Raw genomic sequence first — 18,987 nt, forward strand, 5'->3', positions numbered from 1 at the left:
TGAGAGGCGGGGGGTATCATTTAGTGAGCTCATTGCTCACAGTACCTCTAGTTTATTAGATATTCATATGATGCATTCATTTAAAGTAAAACTTTTAACTCGAAAACATCTTATTTGGATATAAATATTTTTTTTTTCATTTTCTTTGAAAAAATACAAAAAAATTAATATAGAATAATTAAGAGCATCGGCCCTTAGATGCTGAAACCATTGTTTAAAAAGGATGACTCAAAGATCTATAAAATAAAAAGTTAAGGACTTTTTTTTACTACAGGTAAATTTCAAGTTTTGCAAATATCCCAGCAGGCATTTCAACGTTGATTCAACGTTGAATCAACGTTGCACTTCAACGTTGAATCAACGTTGAATTTTGGTTGCATATGAAAGTTGAGGCAACGTTGAGACATAACGTTGTTTCAACGTCAATTTTCAACGTTGAATAAACGTTGAAAATGGGTTGAATTTTTGGTTGATTTATGGTTGATTTTTGGTTGCAAATGAAAGTTGAGGCAACGTTGAAGCTGGACGTTGTTTCAACGTCAAATATCAACATTGAACAAAAGTGAACATTGGTTGAAATTAGGTTGAGATTTGGTTGAAATTTTTCGGATGTACAAACTTTGATATTTGGTTGAAATCACGTTGAATTCATATTACATTTTGCTTTATAAACAAATACATTTCAAATTCTAATAAAAATTTTTATTCAAGTTGCGTAATATTTATATAAGTTGTAATCAAGTATTATGATTGTGAGAGAATTTATTTGTAACATGTATTTTTTAGACAAACACAAATTCGGATTCAATCACTGAATCTCAAAAACCACTGCTTGACAAAATTTATATTCCTTGGGAAAAGTGGGTCACAATAATTATATCCAGGTCCTTCAAAGTACGCGTATGCCTTACACTTCTAAGTTCGACAAAGTGGCGGATCCATTGATTTTAATCACGCATAGAGTTAAGTCCCATGAATGAAAGAAATGAACAGGAGAATCCACCCTCCGTGCCCTCTAAGCAAAAGCCTATTGATAAAAGAAATAAAGATGTTAAAGCCATTTGTTCGATAAAATGTACGTACACATGTAACACGTTATATCAAATGATAAAAATAAATATACATGAATGATTTAGAAAATCAGACAAAGGAATATATTCCGGTACTTGGATTTAATTTACATGATTAAAAGAACTGATGTTGACTTTATGTTAAAATTCGTATGAGTATGCTTATAAATAATTATTACTAAAGAAAAATGTTATAGACATACATATACATAGTGTACTTACAAAATGTTGCATTCCTTTGTATAATTTTCACGGGAGAAGAATCTGATGCAATCAAGGCTGACTATACAATCAATTCCCTGCATAACTGGTTGATTGAACCTTACGGCGAACTACAATTAGTTAAATTGTACATAATATATGAGTATACTAGCTTATATTTCATAACCAAATGAATATCAACAAAACACATAACACGAACCAAGGATGTGCATTTCACGCAGATTTCAAATATACTTATAAAACAAGAATTAAATGATGAACAGATACTAAAAAACTGAATTTCTTAAATTCATGAAAAGGAAATAATACTTACTGAGCAGAAGTTGATATTCCAGCCTTAATCCTTGTGTATATAGCTTGAAAAACACATGAAATATGAACAGCAAAGAAACGCGCACTTCTTGTCCATCAGTTGAATTCAAATTTTGACCTAGATAAGCTGCAAACAGCTATACTCTGCCCAGCAAGAAAATTGCATAACAAGGTTATCCTGACACTGAAACTGACCAACTAAGCGAGAGGCACTCCTTATCTGATATCTCGAAGGTTTTTGGGGAGTGGATCTTAAGTAATGCAACTTGACCGGGGTTAATTGCTAGTGTGAAAATTTTTACGTGTTTATTTGAATTTTTTTTATATATTTTGTGAAAAGAAAGATTATAGAATTAATACACACAGAAAACACATTCTAATAAAATAAGCTTTAAGACTTCTTAGATTCGCTCTGTATATGTATAATCTGTGAAAGAGTATACGGCACGGATCCATATGGGTCTTACTTTAAGAACATTAATTCTGAATAATTATTTTTATTAATTCTATAGTAACATGGAATTACAGTGAGATGTTGGATAAAGATGTTAAATTATTTATTAAAAGCTTATATTTGACATATTTTATAAATATATGTAAAAAAAAAATAGCATTCACAATTTATTGAAACACAACTATAATGAAGTGTTAAATGTATATGCCATGCTTCATTTAAACTCATATTAAAAATTTTATAATGGTACTAGCTATTGGCACAACTATTTAGAGTAAATCAATTTATAATGCATGCGTTTCATTTATTAAGTATAATTATTATATATATAAAATTTTCTAACAATGCATACAGCTTTGTGTATATTGCGGAATATCTCATGTATTAGAGTTAAATTAGACACCTTTATATTTTGAACTTAAAAACTAATGTGCTTAATATTCGTTACCCCTTAATTGTTTCAACGTTAAATTTTCCTAACTTTCCTAAAGTTGAAAATATGTTGCATCTTGCAGGTTGTTTCAACGTTGAAATCAAGTCAGTCAACTTTGCATTTTTAAACCTTGTTTTAACTTTACAATATCAGAAAATACTCAACGTTGAAAACATGTTGAATCTTCAACGTTGTTTCAACGTTGAAATATCGACGAACATTCAACGTTGAAAATATGTTGCACCCTCAACGTTGTTGCAACGTTGAAATATCGACGAACATTCAACGTTGAAAATATGTTGCAGCATTAACGTTGTTTCAACGTTGAAATGTCGACGAACTTTCAACGTTGAAAATATGTTGCAGCCTCAACGTTGTTTCAACGTTGAAATATCGACGAACATTCAACGTTGAAAATATGTTGCAGCTTCAACGTTGTTTCAACGTTGAAAAAAGGTTGAGGATTCAACGTTGAAACCTCAACGTTGAAACAACGTTGAAATATAGTTTATCAACGTTGCAACCTATATTCCACCTCCTTTCAACGTTGAAACAACGTTGCGTGCCTGCTGGGATAGTTCCTTGGAACCATGCCAGATTTCATAATAAATTCATAATAGATTGGCTTGATATCCGCGATATTATCCGCGATATACACGAATGAAACAGGAAATGCCGGTTTATTAGGCCTATAGCAAGCCATTAAAATACGAACGTTAGGGAGAATTGGGGTAAATAGACTCACCTTCTTCAACCCGGAAGTTATGTTTCGAGCGTACAACAAATGTGAATTCGAAAACTTTAAAATGCTGTGAACATTGAATAAGATGAACAATATGTCAGAAAATCATTTTATAGTAAGCTAGATGAAGTATCAAGTCAAACTTATTTACTTCAAGCAATACGAGCAGTCATGAGCGAAGAAAAGGTAATCATTTCCCCAGAAACTCGAATATTGTTATCTTTTATATGGTAATTTGAATTTCCTCTGAATTTGAAAAACATAATATTACGCCTGTCTTTTTCTTTTTAAAAAAAAAATATACAATTTTAGTAATGCTATTATATAAATTCCAGTTTTAAGCTAACTACTGTCTTCTTTTATTAAAGACAGTATTGTATAGTGTCAAATAAAAAGAATAAAAAAAAAAACACAGTGTAAATGTAGCTAACAAATCATTCACCATATGGCAGTTGTATCCTGGCATTGCCAGTCGTCCTGAGTCAACACCCCCTGGTAAATTTCATTCAATATTTTAGGACTTGCTCCTTTCATTGAGAAGCATCAAATAATATTAGAAATCGATTCAGCTGACACCTCAAATGCACATGTTACAAGTTGTTTATCATTGAAGATTGTATGTTCGTTCACCCTAAAACATGTTCGCCCTTGATGCTGTTTGCTGTATTTCTCGTTTACCCAGAGTTCGTTTGCTCTAAAACTCGATCGCACAACGTTCGTTCCTTGAAAATATATTAGTCGGTTAATTTTCATAATTTCCTTTGATTTTATTAAATTCTAATTTACTTAAGAAGTAAAATCCACGTTTTCGTCAATGTTGAAGGATAACCTCCACGGTTGAGAAATGTTGTTTGAAAGATAAAAGCCGAGGCGTTAGCCGAAATTTCAAATAGTAGTCAATCTTCTGTAGTTGATGTTTCAAAGACAGAAATCTGTTTTAAGTATAAAATGATCTTGTCTGTTTTCTTATTTTCTCTCCCTTTTTTATTTGTTAGAGTGTAGAAGAGTACAGGTTGAATGCTGATGAAGAGCTTAGGTTTGAAGTTGAGGCCAATGCCTCAGTCCAAATGGAGGTAATTACCATCATTCATTTGTAATCATGATTAAAAAAAAATACTATTTGCTGTTCATTATAATTATAGATGTAGGTCTTAAAGTTATGGAAGCCTGAACTTGCCAGGGAGAAAGAGATATTTTATCTGGTAGTCACCAAGTAAATAGGTCTGGTGGCTGCCACATTAATAACCGGCAGCTGCCAAGAACTTGTTTGACGGCCACCAGATGAAATTTTTTTCAACCGTCCTCTATATAAAATGGATAGAACTCAATCTAATTAAAATTAGATGTTAGATCGGCTTGCATACTTGCTACACTAACATCTAACAACATCCCATAGAGGGTCACGTCAGAGGTCAAATTCTATCAACCAATCAAATCGTCCTCTGCAAAATCATTGAATATTGGTGAAGCAATTAAGTCTAGAGTTATTCTGAATTTGACCTCTGACATGACCCACAACAGGATGTTGTTAGATGTTAGTGTAGCGAGTATGCGAGTGGATCTAACATCTAATTTTAATTTGATTGGATAGAACTATGTACAGTAAAACTATAGTCTAATCTAGCCACCACTAGTTCCAAAGAAATTGGCCAGATTTATAGTCAACATTCTAAGCAATTCATTGAAATTCATGAAAGTCAAGGTTTCAGAATACACAACTAGACAAGTTTCACCGTATTTAAAAAAAAAAAAAATCTGTTGTGTTGTTTTAATTCTCTTAAGCAGTTTCAAAATGTCTTTTCATTTTTAACATAACCATATCAAGTACATATTCTGAGTCTGCATGCATGGATTATATTATGAATAAATCTGAATTCTGTGTACAGCTTCTGGAAGGAATGGCAGAGGTTTTTGGATCAGAACTGACGAAAGGAAAAATCTACAACTTTGACCAGGGAGCCAAAGTAGCAGTCTTCACCTGGCATGGCTGTCTCATTAAGATATCCTTCTCCTCAGCATGCTGTATATTGGGAAATTTTTGCCCCTGTTTTGTATATAGTCCTTTTTCATCCTACTCACAGATGGGCAGATATAAAACTTGGCAAATTCCATTAAGCAGTGCAAAATTGTATGCAAAAATAATAGAGAGCAGAAATAAGCCTGAATACACTAACACATTCATCTTGTCACCTTATTTTAGTGCCAGTCCTTATTTGCAACAAATTACCATACAGTACATGTATCATCCTTTTGGGTCCTACTCTTGAAGATGTCAGGTTTGATTGCACCATATATTGCAACTAGGGATGTCAAATCGGTCAATTTTTATTACTCGGTTACTCGGACGTTTTTCCGATTGAGTACCCGGGTACTCGGTAAAGTGTAAATAAATAGGAACAAGTTAATTGATAACTGTAAAACATGGTAAACTCTTGTAGAAATAAAACCGATGGGAGGTTACCTGCAAATGCGTTGTAACAATTATGACCACTTTGTACCCGACGAATTTTTTTTTAAGTTCAATTTTTTTATCAGATAAATACGAGAAATAAAATCATAAATTGTTCACAGTGTTTTTGTTTCAAAATAATCAGTTCTGTTCCGTAATTGTATATGTAAGTCTTTGATGCCTTTGACGTCCAAGTGATAAGTTGTCAGAGCTACATGTACGGTATAAACTTGATCAAGTAATCCTATAACAGAGAGGATTTATACAATCTTCGTACACTTTTTGATCCGAGACTTCATAGAATTACGATACGGTATGTTTTATTTGGAGCAACGATGGACATAACATTTTTAAAGCATTTGCTTTCAACCATTTGCATTAATTGGCATGTAATCAAACGCATATCAACAATCGCACGTGCAATATCGTCTGTCTCTTTTAATTTACGGCTTCTTGGAGAATTGACAAAATTATTTAATTTATTTAAATACAATGGACCTTAAACGATGTTCAATGAAAACAAATAATTAAAGCAAAATAAACATAAGGGTAGAAGACAGTCGAAGGTGAGAAAAGCCAGGTAGGCACATCAGGTGTTTGGTCACGGTAATTACTGTATAAACACTGCCACGGGCGATAACGGTCATTTAGGAAACCCTAATTACTGTATGTACAAGTGCAAAGAACATTTTACGTTTTAAAATCGATGTTTTAATGCATTAATAAATATATAAGCTCAGAAATATTTAAAATATACATCCGAGTAACCGAGTACCGATTTTAGTATTCGATACTCGGACAATCGAGTACCCGGTTAACCGGGTACTCGTTGACATCCCTAATATGCAATACATGAAATATATTTATATATATTTATATATATATATATATATATATATATATATATATCTAATTTCATGAATTGTACAGACTGAATGAAAATGCATATACTGGAGCATGGAACATATTATTATTTACATTTGAGGCCAAAATAAAATTAAAGTTTGTTTGGAATTGCCTCCTGCCTCACTGAAATGCCCCCTCCTGAAAAAATTTTATTGACCAAAAGTAGGATGATTTTTTTTTTATTTCATCATTTTTTTGGCCCATTACATGTATCACATGCACCATACAAAACACTGATATAAAGTGTCAGGTCTATGTAAAATTAGGTTTTTCTGTTGATGGTAGATAATTTTTTATTTTTTAAGTCAGAAAATGTATTTACTGTTTACTGAGATTTTTTTAATGAAAAATTAAATATATTTATCTTCAATTAAAAAAAAATAATTTCCCTCCCTTCCTCCTGTGTCTGAAACCCTTCAGGCTGCAATTCCAAACAAACAATTTTTTAAGGATGGCCTGATCTGAAATTTATCCTTTTTGCATGTTTATATTGAATCATATTTGTCCTTGACAAAATTTTACTTGCAAGGAAGAACAGAGGTAGCTTATGTTGCCAAGGAAACTCCCATGGTAATGTATATAAATACCCATGCTGCACTAGAACAAATGAGAGAAAAGGCTGAAAGTGACAATACCCGAGGACCAAGGGTAAGTAACTTAGTATGAGTTGATATGAATACATCTAAAACTAAAAAATAGGAAAGGGAAAAGAAATGTAACAAAGTCAGATTCATTTAGAAATAACGAAAGAATGCTGCACATCTAATTTAAATCTAATTGAAAAAAACGTACTTTATCCTCATGGAACTGTTTTAACTATTTAAGTAAATTAAAAATAATTTTTGCGATGACCTGATATTGTATACGGTATAAGTGGAAATTTTAAGCAAGATGCAAATTTAGCAATTTCCCCTTAAAAATTTCTATTTTATTTTTAGCAAGAGATATTTTATTGATTTTAAATGCTCACATTAGAAGCTATTACAAGTGAAATGCACAAATTAATTTTTAGCGATATTCAATTTTAGCAATCTCAGCACCTCTTATAATACCAAAATTAAATCCTTGCTAAAATTTCCACTTATACAGAAGTAGGAGCATTGTCGGAACCCACTGGATTTCTCTCATTTACACTGCATTTAACTGCAGCGTAACAGAGAGAAAACCCATGGGTTCCGACCATAAAGAAAATGTTAAGCGATTTTTGCTTTTATTAGGATTTTCAAGCCAGATAATTGTGATTTGCGTCTATCTAGGTGATGATTGTCGGACCCACTGATGTCGGAAAGAGCACTCTGTCTCGCCTACTACTGAACTACGCAGCCCGCCTCGGAAGGGCACCCATATTTGTTGACCTAGATGTTGGACAGGTGGGAAAGTTTATTTGTATATTATTCATTAGATTATTGTTGAAAATGTAAGGGGAAGTATAGTTGAAACAGTATTTCACACTAGCATGTAGTGTATACTGTATAGTACTTGTCAATGCAGGGCTCTAGATTCTCTAAAATTGGGGCCGTTCAACGGCCCCGTTCCCAATGCAAAAAAGGTACCTTTTTTCCCAAAAGAAAGGTGTAAATTTCCCAATTTCCATCCAGAGTAAAATATCAATTAAAAATAAAAGTCCATCAAACCTAATTGCAAAAAAAAAAAACCCAAACAAAACACATTTGCAAATGAAAGTGAACCAGGTTATTGTTTTTACAAAAATGTATACAACTATGAGTGCAGAGTATCTTGTTATGTAGTTTCGACGAAAAACAGCATTTTGGTTTCAAAAATAGACATTTCATTTAAACATTAGTAAGCTGCACCTAGAAACATACCCGCGCTTCGGCATGTTCAGTCTCGCGCTGTATTGGTAAGCAAAGTTGCGCATGTGATCGAGGAAATTCGGGACTATGTGACTAGCGACTGTCACGCAGTAAGACATATAACCGCAATATCAACACTCAAAGATAGTAATGACAAAGCTAATATACTTTCATAAATAGCCTATGTACCCATATTTGTTCTGTTTAACTGTTTATTCAAACCAGAGTTTGCATTGATGATAAAATGCTAGAAAAGCAAAATTTGAGGATTTTTTTTTTTAATGAATTTGTGTTATCCAACTTTTCCCAAAATGACGATAATTTTCCCAATTTGAAGGGCCCCGGCCCCCGTCCCAAAACGTGGTGTGAGAGCCCTGCAATGAAAAATTGTTCCACCAGTTTAATAAAAATATAGATCATGATAAATGAAAAAAGCACATCTATTATATCAATTTAACAATTGGCAAATATCAGACTTAATTTATGATGATTTTGGATCCAAGTTCCACTTCTCCTATTTTTTATCTCCATCAAATTTTGACCAGTTGCCACCTATATTTTTTTTTTATAGCTACTCAATGAAACAGTACTGCCTCTTCATGGAACAGTACAAGAATATTTTAAATTTTTATTACCCTTTCTGTAACAATCTCTTTCTTCTCCAGGGTCAGGTATCTATACCTGGGACGGTGGGGGCCGTCGTGGTTGAGCGACCCGCTGATGTAGAGGAAGGGTTCCACCTGAACGCTCCGCTGGTCTTCCACTACGGTCACACATCCCCCTCCACCAATCCCCAGCTTTATAAACTCCTGGTGTCCAGGATGGCCGAAGTCACCAATATGAAGTGTGACAAACAGCGTAAATGTCAGAAGTCATATTGTAACAGTGGAATCATCCTTGTTCCTGGGGAATCAATGTTTTTGGATTTCGGGGGTCATCTTTTACCCCACAAATTTACATCTCCATGAGAAATGATTTTGTCAGAATATTTATTCATTGTGTCTTTTGTATCTACAAGTTACCCTGAAATTATACCCCAAGAACCAATAGAATTTTGTTTGCTCATGAACACTGACCTCTCAGTAAATAAAATGATTCCACGGTAACTGTGGGTAGTACACTTTAATGATTGACAGCCCACCTCTTGGAGGTTCCAGGGCAGCATGTTAGTTACAGTATTAAACAGCTACATGTAGTTTAGTCGCTGTGCTAGATATATCTAGATCTTTAAAATGCACTTTATGAAAAAACTTAGTATCCTTACATAGTAGCAAGACTAGGATATTGTGAAAGATCATAGATTATGTAGAGTTTATATGTAATCACTTTCTTTTGTTATCGTATATATATATTCATAGCTAGGCTAGGATATTCATATTGTTCAAGATCATGGATGGCGTAGAGCTATGTGGCCATTACAATCTCTTTGTATGTTGTTCTTGATTTCCATATTAGATGATCAATTTAAGGTGATATTCTGTTTTCTTTCCAGTTAGTATCAGTGGAGTGGTCATTAACACAGGGGGATGGATACACTATAAAAATAGTAAAATTTGCTAATTTTTTGCATTTTGAGATGTGGTAACAAGAGGGGGTGACAAACAAAATGTCTATATGTAGTATTAGTATAATTTGCTTTGCTAAAAAATGGCATTTTCATATATAATCCTAAAACATGCAGCAGGGTCTTTGCATGAAGGTTTTGTATTCATTTTATTGTTCACACAATGTGTGAGGTGAATCTTTGTCAAAGCATAAATTATGATTTATACTTTTAATTGCTTATTTAACCTATCTTGAAAACCTTTAAGAATTTTTATCAAACCTCAATGTTTTTTGCTTACTACAAATTTTTTGGTCAAAGTATGCAGTATGTAGAGGGAATGAAGTGAAAATGGTTTTGAAAGACTTGATTTTGAATGCTTTTTTTTTCTACCTCGGGTGATTCTAATATGGATACTAATAAAGAAATTTTTCATTGATATCTTTCTTAACCTTTGACCTTCTTGTTTCAGTGGATGTGATTATTGTCCTGGACCAGGAAAGGTTGTATAATGAACTGAAGCGTGACATGCCTGACTTTGTCAAGGTCATACTACTGCCCAAATCAGGAGGGGTAGGTCACAATGAATGGCAAGGATTTCAAATATTGTCTTGATTGTCTAAAATTAGTCTCTAAAGTAGAAATTAGATGATATTTAAGTCACAGTTTTAACCAACATACACAATTAAATTAAGGACCCTCTCTACTCTGCATCCTATTTTCGGGGTACTTATGTGTAGTTATACTGATCCACCATTTGAAGAATAAATTGCAATCTGCATTCGATGGCATAATTGTAAATAAATACAAGTATTCTAAACATTATATCAGACCAAGTTAGAATAATTGAAAACTAAGTGCTCATGTAATTTCTCCATTTGAGCAAACAACAACAATTTATGGCTACTTGACTGTCTTTGAAGATTTTTCCAGAATAAAATAGGCACAGTCCATATGTTAATGACCTGATTAAGTGTTTAGCAGTGCAGGTTTACAGTTTATTGATATTTTTTTTAGGTCGTTGAGAGAAATCAACATCAGCGGTCAGAGGCCCGAGACGTCAGGATCCGGGAATATTTCTACGGGGTCAAGGTCAATGGCAAGGACAGCTTCTTCCCCCACCCCATGGACATTCCCTTCAGCTCTGTCAAGCTGTATAAAATTGGAGGTAAAAATCCCTGGCAGCAGCCTTATTATTTTTTTCTAGCGATTTTAGTTTATACATGCATGTTTCCTATAGATTAGATTCTGGGAAATAAATCGTGGGAAAATTGGAGATACATGTTAAAGAACTGCATGGATTGACATTTACTTGACTGTTTGAGTTTATACTGGAGATAAAAGAACACATTTCAGGGGTTTGACATTAACTTTTATGAACACTAGACCAGACAGACTTTTCCAGTAATATTTACTAGTTCTGACTGTAAAATCACTAGCCCTGACTAAACATGCTAAAATACTTGTAAAATCTCGTGAATGATAAAGGGATAACTTTTGAAACCTTACTTTAATCATGTTGAAATGATTGCTTGTCATGAACCACAGGTGTTTATACAAATTTTCATTGTGTTAAATACTACATTCGTTTATATGCTTATTAGTGTACTTGAATAATGGCACCAACAATGTATTTTTAAAAAAATGTCATTTTTAGCCCCTGCCCTGCCAGATGCCTGTCTACCTCTGGGAATGAAGGCACAGGACAACAAGCTTAAATTAGTGCCAATCAGACCAGGTACAAATCTTTATATTTTTCACTTTTTTAAAAAAAAGCCTTGATTTTACAATTGTACACAAGAGCTTGATCAATTTTTCTTCCTACTCTTTGAAAAAGTGGGTCAAAAGAATTTTGACTACCATATATTAAAGCAGAATTTTTAGCGATGATTTAATTTTGGCATTATTAGGGAGGATGCTGAGATTGCTAAAATTGAACATCGCTAAAAATGAATTATTAAGTTTTATTTGTAATAGCTTCTTTTGTAAGCATTTTAAAATTGCTAAAACTATATAAAATACCATTTTTTTAAGGACAAATCTCTAAAGTTGTGTCTTACTAAAATTTCAACTTATATGGTATGCACTTGCCATTGGGCAAATTGGGCCTTTGGATAACTTGATTTTAACATTAATAAATATGCCTGATTGCTGAATATTGTACATGTATTTATTTTGGCAGGAATAAATATTCTACACCATGTGTTCAGTGTAAGCTCAGCATCCAGTATAGAGGATAATGTGATCGAGTCCAATACCTTAGGCCATGTTGTCATGTAAGTATTAATACAGTATAAGCAGAATTTTTAGCGAGGACTATATTTTGGCATTATTGGCGAGGATGCTGAGATTGCTAAAAATTAAAATGATTTCTTGTTATAGCTTCTTTAGTGAAGATTTTAAAATTGCTAAAATTACATCACACTAAAAATTAAACACCAATTTTTAAGGACAAATTGCTAAATTTGCGTCTTGCTAAAATTTCCACTTATACGGTATTAAATATAGCTAAGATGATAAGCTGAGCAAATCTTCTTTGTCTGCACAGCTATTTGTGTTTACATGATTCAAAAGTTTACAGTTCAGTACTAATATTTACATGTATTATTTTGTGACAGATGATAAAATATCACTTCTTTGATAAAGCCAAAGTCTTGTTTTGCCCTTGTAGCAAAGTACATTTTACTTCTTTATGAAATTTTGAAATCAGGTTATTTTATCCCACCGGAAATGTTGGTGGACATATGACTAGACAGACAGACAACTAGATTACTACTGTATACAGGGAAATTTTCGCCCCCGTTTTATTTTCACCCCATTCGCCCTTACCTCTTTAGGGCGAATTTAAAACGGGGCGAATTAAAAAAATTCAGTATAATTTCTGAAACAAAACTACGATTGGGCGAATTTAAAACCATGCAAATTTGTTTTACAGAGTGAAAGGGCGAAAATAACACGGGGCGAAAATAACGCTGTATACAGTATATGGCTTCCATGTTTTAATACTGGGCCCTAAGGAACACTGAACTAGTTTTGTTTTATCATTAATTTGTGCATTCTTGCAAAATAAAATTGCTTATCTTCATATTTTTTAGATCAGGGTTAGACACGGAAAAAGAAACCTTCAACATTCTTTCCCCCAACCAGAATCCTCTACCAAACGACATCCTGCTGATATTAGACTTACAATTTATGGACATTGAAATCTAGACTAATGCTAAGAATGTTTTTATAGAAAAGTGTTTTATTCGGCACATGATTGGAAGGACATTTTAAGCTTTTTAAGTTAGATGATTTTCTTTTGACAACATGTGAAAATGCTACTACTGTGATATCCTTTGGAGGAAAATCCATGGAGGAAAATCAAGAAGAAGAAGTGAAAAGAAATGAAAAGAGTTTATTAATAAGGATAATAGGATGAAAAGAGGACCATTTGATTTAACCCATGAGTGTATCTGTAGTGAAAAAAAGGTTAAGAAATTGAAGCGATCAAGAATCTGCATGACTAGTGATTCATAAAATGTTAATGGATAAAATATCTGCAGTGAACAGGTTTTTAACAAAGCAAATGTCTGCTGTCACATTTATGCATTTTTGTCCACTGCCAATACAATTTATTAAAGTAAAAATTCACTGAATACTGACTTTCTTCTTCACCTTGTCAAAACTGAAATGAACTTCTTCTGCATACTGTAAAATCACATATTTTCATGGGGTCCAATTTTTGAGGTTTGAGGAACAAACTAGAGGTACTGTGAGCAATGAGCTCACTAAATGATACAACCCGCCTTCCATATGGTTATAACTGATGACAAAGTCTATGTTTTGCTGTAGCCGGGAAACCCAAAATATGTGTCGGATCAAAAAGTAAAATAGGAGGTGCACAATGGCAATATGTAATAAAGATTCTGTGAAAGTTTCATTAAATTTCACTCAGTGGTATAAGAGGAGTTGCAGATAAGAGATGGGTACCCTAAAAAGTAACAGACGGACGGACGTACAGACAGACGAACGTACAGCAGGACGGACGGACATGCCGATTACAGTATACCCTCCCACTTTTCAAGTGGGGGATATAATAATGGTTTGTGGGGACTTGATTTGGTGGTAAGAGAATTGTTTAGTAATTAGTAGTAATGCATATGAAGTTTTAAATTACGTGTTGGTCATAACTTCATGGGACTATCCATACCTTGAAAACAACAAACATTTAACTGCCACAAAAATTAGTGATTTCACAGTATAGTTCAGAGAGCTTTATTATACCCCCCGCTTGAAAAGTGGGAGGGTATATAGTAATCGGTATTTCCGTCCGTCCGTCCGTCTGTACGTCCGTCCGTCCGTCTGTTACGCTTTGGGGTACCCATCTCTTATCGGCAACTCCTCTCATACCACTGAAGGAAATTTAATGAAACTTTCACAGAATCTTCATTACATATTGCCATTGTGCACCTCCTATTTTACTTTTTGATCTGACATATATTTTGGATTTCCAGAGCAAAACATCTACACTGCCATTATTAGCTCACCTGAGCCGAAGGCTCAAGTGAGCTTTTCTGATCAAAATTTGTCCGTTGTCTGTCGTCGTTGTCGTTGTCGTTGTTGGCGTTGTTGTCGTTGTTGTCGTCGTAAACTTTTCACATTTTCATCTTCTTCTCAAGAACCACTGGGCCAATTTCAACCAAACTTGGTACAAAGTATCCTTGGGTGAAGGGATTCAAGTTTGTTCAAATGAAGGGCCAGGCCCTTTTCCAAGGGGAGATAATTATGAATTAGAGAAAAATTAATGGCATTTTTAAAAAATCTTCTTCTCAAGAACCACTGGGCCAGGAAAGATGAAACTCATGTGGAATCATCCTCAGGTAGTGTAGATTCAAGTTTGTTCAAATCATGACCCCCGGGGGTAGGGTGGGGCCAAAATGGCCGATCAAAGTTTTACATAGCAATATATAGAAAAAAATCTTTAAAAATCTTCTTCTCAAGAACCACTGGGCCAGGAAAGATGAAATTCATCTGGGATCATCCTCAGGTAGTGTAGATTCAAGTTTGTTCAAATCATGACCCCGGGGGGGGGGGGGGGGGGTGATGCCAAAATGGCCGATCAAGGTTTTACATAGGAATATATAGGAAAAAGTTTTTAAAATAGTCTTTTCAATAACCACTGGGCCAGGATAGATGAAACTCATGTGGAATCATCCTCAGGTAGTGTAGATTCAAGTCTGTTCAAATCATGACCCCCGGGGTAGGTTGGGGCAAAAATGGCCGATCAAAGTTTTACATAGGAATATATAGGAAAAAATCTTTAAAAATCTTCTTCTCAAGAACCTCTGGGCCAGGAAAGACGAAACTCATGTGGGATCATCCTTAGGTAGTGTAGATTCAAGTTTGATCAAATCATGACCCCTGGGGGTAGGGTGGGGCCAAAATGGCCGATCAAAGTTTTACAAAATTAGGAATATATAGAAAAAAATCTTTAAAAATCTTCTTCTCAAGAACCACTGGGCCAGGAAAGATGAAACTCATGTGGAATCATCCTCAGGTAGTGTAGATTCAAGTCTGTTCAAATCATGACCCCGGGGGTAGGGTAGGGTGGGGCCAAAATGGCCGATCAAAGTTTTACATAGGAATATATAGGAAAAAATCTTTAAAAATCTTCTTCTCAAGAACCACTGGGCCAGGAAAGATGAAACTCATGTGGAATCATCCTCAGGTAGTGTAGATTCAAGTTTGTTCAAATCATGACCCTGGGGGTAGGGTGGGGCCAAAATGACCGATCAAAGTTTTACATAGGAATATATAGGAAAAATCTTTAAAAATCTTCTTCTCAAGAACCACTGGGCCAGGAAAGATGAAATTCATTTGGGATCATCCTTAGGTAGTGTAGATGCAAGTTTGTTCAAATCATGACCCCCGGGGCTAGGGTGGGTCCAAAATGGCCGATCAAAGTTTTACATAGGAATATATAGGAGAAATTTTTAAAAATCTTCTTCTCAAGAACCATTGGGCCAGGAAAGATGAAACTCACGTGGAATTATCCTCAGGTAGTGTAGATTCAAATTTGTTCATATCATGACCCCTGGGGTAGGGTGGGGCCAAAATGACCAATCAAACTTTTACATAGGAATATATTGGAGAAATCTTTAAAAATCCTCTTCTCAAGTACCACTGGGCCAGGAAAGATTAAACTCATGTGGAATCATCCTCAGGTAGTGTAGATGCAAGTTTGTTCAAATCATGACCCTGGGGGTAGGGTGGGGCCAAAATGGCGGATCAAAGTTTTACATAGGAACATATAGGGAAACCTTTTAAAATCTTCTTTTAAAGTACTTCAAAGCCAGGCTTTGTTAAATTTATAGGGAATCATCCTCAGGTAGTGTAGATTCAAGTTTGTTCAAATCATGACCCCCCCCCCCCCCCCCCCAGTTTACTTTCAGTTCTGATCTGATCTGTGTTTTTTCCTAGCCAATTGCTCAGGTGAGCGATGTGGCCCCTGGGCCTCTTGTGTTCATATGGGAGGTGGGGGTATCATTTAGTGAGCTCATTGCTCACAGTACCTCTAGTTTCTATTATTTTAAGGTTTTCAGATATCGTTCCACTACATATATCCTTGATAAATGTTGCAATTTTAAAGTTGGGTTTATAGTTACGCGTAGTGTAGTAGTTAATTATGAACCAACCAATGAGATTTTGTCCACAGTCCTCCAGATTGGTCGTTTCCAAGTGGTTCAAAGCCACAGCACTTAGTTTTTGATTGTAAGGTGAAGAATCTTTCATAACTTAATCTCCAATATTTTATTTGAGGAAACAGAGTCAAAAATCCTACAATATTGGATTTTTCTAGTTTGAGGACAAGTCAGCTGAAAAATTACATACATTCATTTTTAGCTCACCTGAGCCGAAGGCTCAAGTGAGCTTTTCTGATCACATTTTGTCCAAACTCACTTTCTGTCTATTGTCGTTATTTCTCGAATGTGTAAACTTTTCACATTTTTGACTTCTTCTCAAGAATGGCTGGGCCAATTTCAACCAAACTTGCCACAAAGCATCCTTGGGTGAAGGGGATCCAAGTTTGTTCAAATGAAGGGCCAGGCCCTAATTCAAGGGGAGATAATTGGGAATTAATGAAAATTTGGTGGTATGTTTTAAAAATCTTCTTCTTAAGAACCACTGTGCCAGGAAAGATGAAACTTATGGGGTAACATCCTCAGGTAGTGTAGATTCAAGTTTGTTCAAATCATGACCCACCGGGGAATCTGCCTTTAAAATTCAAAGGGTAGGGGCCAAAATGGCCGACCAAAGTTTTATTAGAAATATATAGGAAAATTCTTTAAAAATCTTCTTCTCAAGAACCACTGGGCCAGGAAAGATGAAACTTATGGGGTAACATCCTCAGGTAGTGTAGATTCAAGTTTGTTCAAATCATGACAAACTTGCCCAAAGGGGTAGGGCAGGGCCAAAAGGGCCAGGCCCTAATTCAAAGTTTTACATAGAAATATATTTGGAAAATTCTTTAAAAATCTTCTTCTCAAGAATGACAAAGCCATAATTCATCAAATTTATATGGAAGCATCCTCAGGTAGTGAAGATTCAAGTTTGTTCAAATCATGACCCTCGGGGATAGGGCGGGGCCAAAATGGCCGACCAAAGTTTTACATAGAAATATATAGGAAAATTCTTTAAAAATCTTCTTCTCAAGAACCACTGGGCCAGGAAAGATGAAACTTATGGGGTAACATCCTCAGGTAGTGTAGATTCAAGTTTGTTCAAATCATGACCCCCGGGGGTAGGGCGGGGCCAAAATGGCCGACCAAAGTTTTACATAGAAATATATTGTAAATTCACTTTTTATTTGACAAAGCCATAATTCATCAAATTTATATTTCAGGTAGTAATTACGTTCAAATCATGAGGCGGTATGCCAAAATGGCGAAAATTTACTCGCGAAATATAATAAATTCTTTAAAAATTATATAAAACCAATGACCACAATTCGTGAAAATTTTGTCTCGCTAATAAAGAGTCAAGTTTGAAATCATGACGAAAATAAAATGTCGCGAAAATTAAGTGATCTACAGTATATTGGAAAATTCTTTAAAAATCTTCTTCTCAAGAATGACAAAGCCATAATACATCAAATTTATATGAAAACATCCTCAGATAGTGAAGATTCAAGTTTGTTCAAATCATGACCCCCGGGGTTGGGCAGGGCCAAAATGGCCGACCAAAGTTTTACATAGAAATATATAGGAAAATTCTTTAAAAATCTTCTTCTCAAGAATAGCAAAGCCATTATTCATCATATTTATATGGAAGCATCCTCAGGTAGTGTAGATTCAAATTGTTCAAATCATGACCCCTGGGGGTAGGGCGGGGCCAATATGGCCGACAAAAGTTTTACATAGAAATATATGGGAAAATTCTTAAAAAATCTTCTCAAGAATGACAAAGCCATAATTCATCAAATTAATATGGAAGCATCCTCAGGTAGTTAGATTCAAGTTTGTTCAAATCATGACCCCCTGGGTAGGGCGGAGCCAAAATGGCCGACCAAAGTTTTATATAGAAATATATGGGAAAATTCTTTGAAGAATAGCAAATCCATGATTGATCATGGGATTACTTTTGGATTTTAACTTTTCAATAATAGACCAATTTCTACTTTTTCTTATCTACAGTACTCAGGTGAGCGATGTGGCCCATGGGCCTCTTGTTTATTTGTTCCAGTCCTAGACCGCAACGAATAAAATAGTAGCTATCTAGTCAGCCTTATAACAGTAATTAAAGCAATATAAGCTGCATTTTTGAGAATTTTATTTTGTTGGTAAAATGTTATAATTTATCTGTATGTAATCTAAACCCTTATGATCAATAAGACCGAAATAAAGTTTAAAAATGTTTCAGAAGAAATATTTCTGTACAACTGAATATACAGTATTATATAAGAAATCATTATTGTACAGGACAATAATTCAATTTTCGTTTAATTTAAGCTTATAAAAAGTTCTTCCATAGCAATATGAACAACAGAAGTTTATAAATGTT

The 18,987-nt window shown here is 34.5% G+C and overlaps 1 protein-coding gene and 1 long non-coding RNA gene across 2 annotated transcripts; one reads left to right on the plus strand and one right to left on the minus strand.

The window, feature by feature from the left end:
- Window positions 1-875: 875 nt before the first annotated feature.
- LOC134236187 (uncharacterized) lies at window positions 876-1,879 on the minus strand. Its single transcript, XR_009985560.1, has 3 exons — window positions 1,606-1,879; window positions 1,289-1,402; window positions 876-1,015 (listed from the first exon to the last, which is right to left on the minus strand). It is a non-coding gene; the product is annotated as an uncharacterized LOC134236187 (long non-coding RNA).
- A 1,373-nt stretch (window positions 1,880-3,252) lies between these two features.
- Window positions 3,253-13,583, plus strand: LOC134236188 (polyribonucleotide 5'-hydroxyl-kinase Clp1-like). The gene is made up of 13 exons (XM_062718355.1): window positions 3,253-3,419; window positions 4,229-4,306; window positions 5,120-5,233; window positions 7,111-7,236; window positions 7,845-7,958; window positions 9,068-9,266; window positions 9,895-9,937; window positions 10,052-10,101; window positions 10,418-10,518; window positions 10,963-11,113; window positions 11,603-11,683; window positions 12,128-12,221; window positions 13,041-13,583. Exons 1-13 carry the CDS (start codon window positions 3,405-3,407, stop codon window positions 13,153-13,155), a joined length of 1,281 nt encoding a protein of 426 aa, XP_062574339.1. The 5' UTR covers window positions 3,253-3,404; the 3' UTR covers window positions 13,156-13,583.
- Window positions 13,584-18,987: the final 5,404 nt, after the last annotated feature.

This window comes from Saccostrea cucullata, unplaced genomic scaffold (assembly GCF_032062105.1).
Source record: "Saccostrea cucullata isolate Sc308-1 unplaced genomic scaffold, CSIRO_AGI_Scuc_v1 ctg3743, whole genome shotgun sequence".
NCBI lineage: Eukaryota > Metazoa > Mollusca > Bivalvia > Ostreida > Ostreidae > Saccostrea > Saccostrea cuccullata.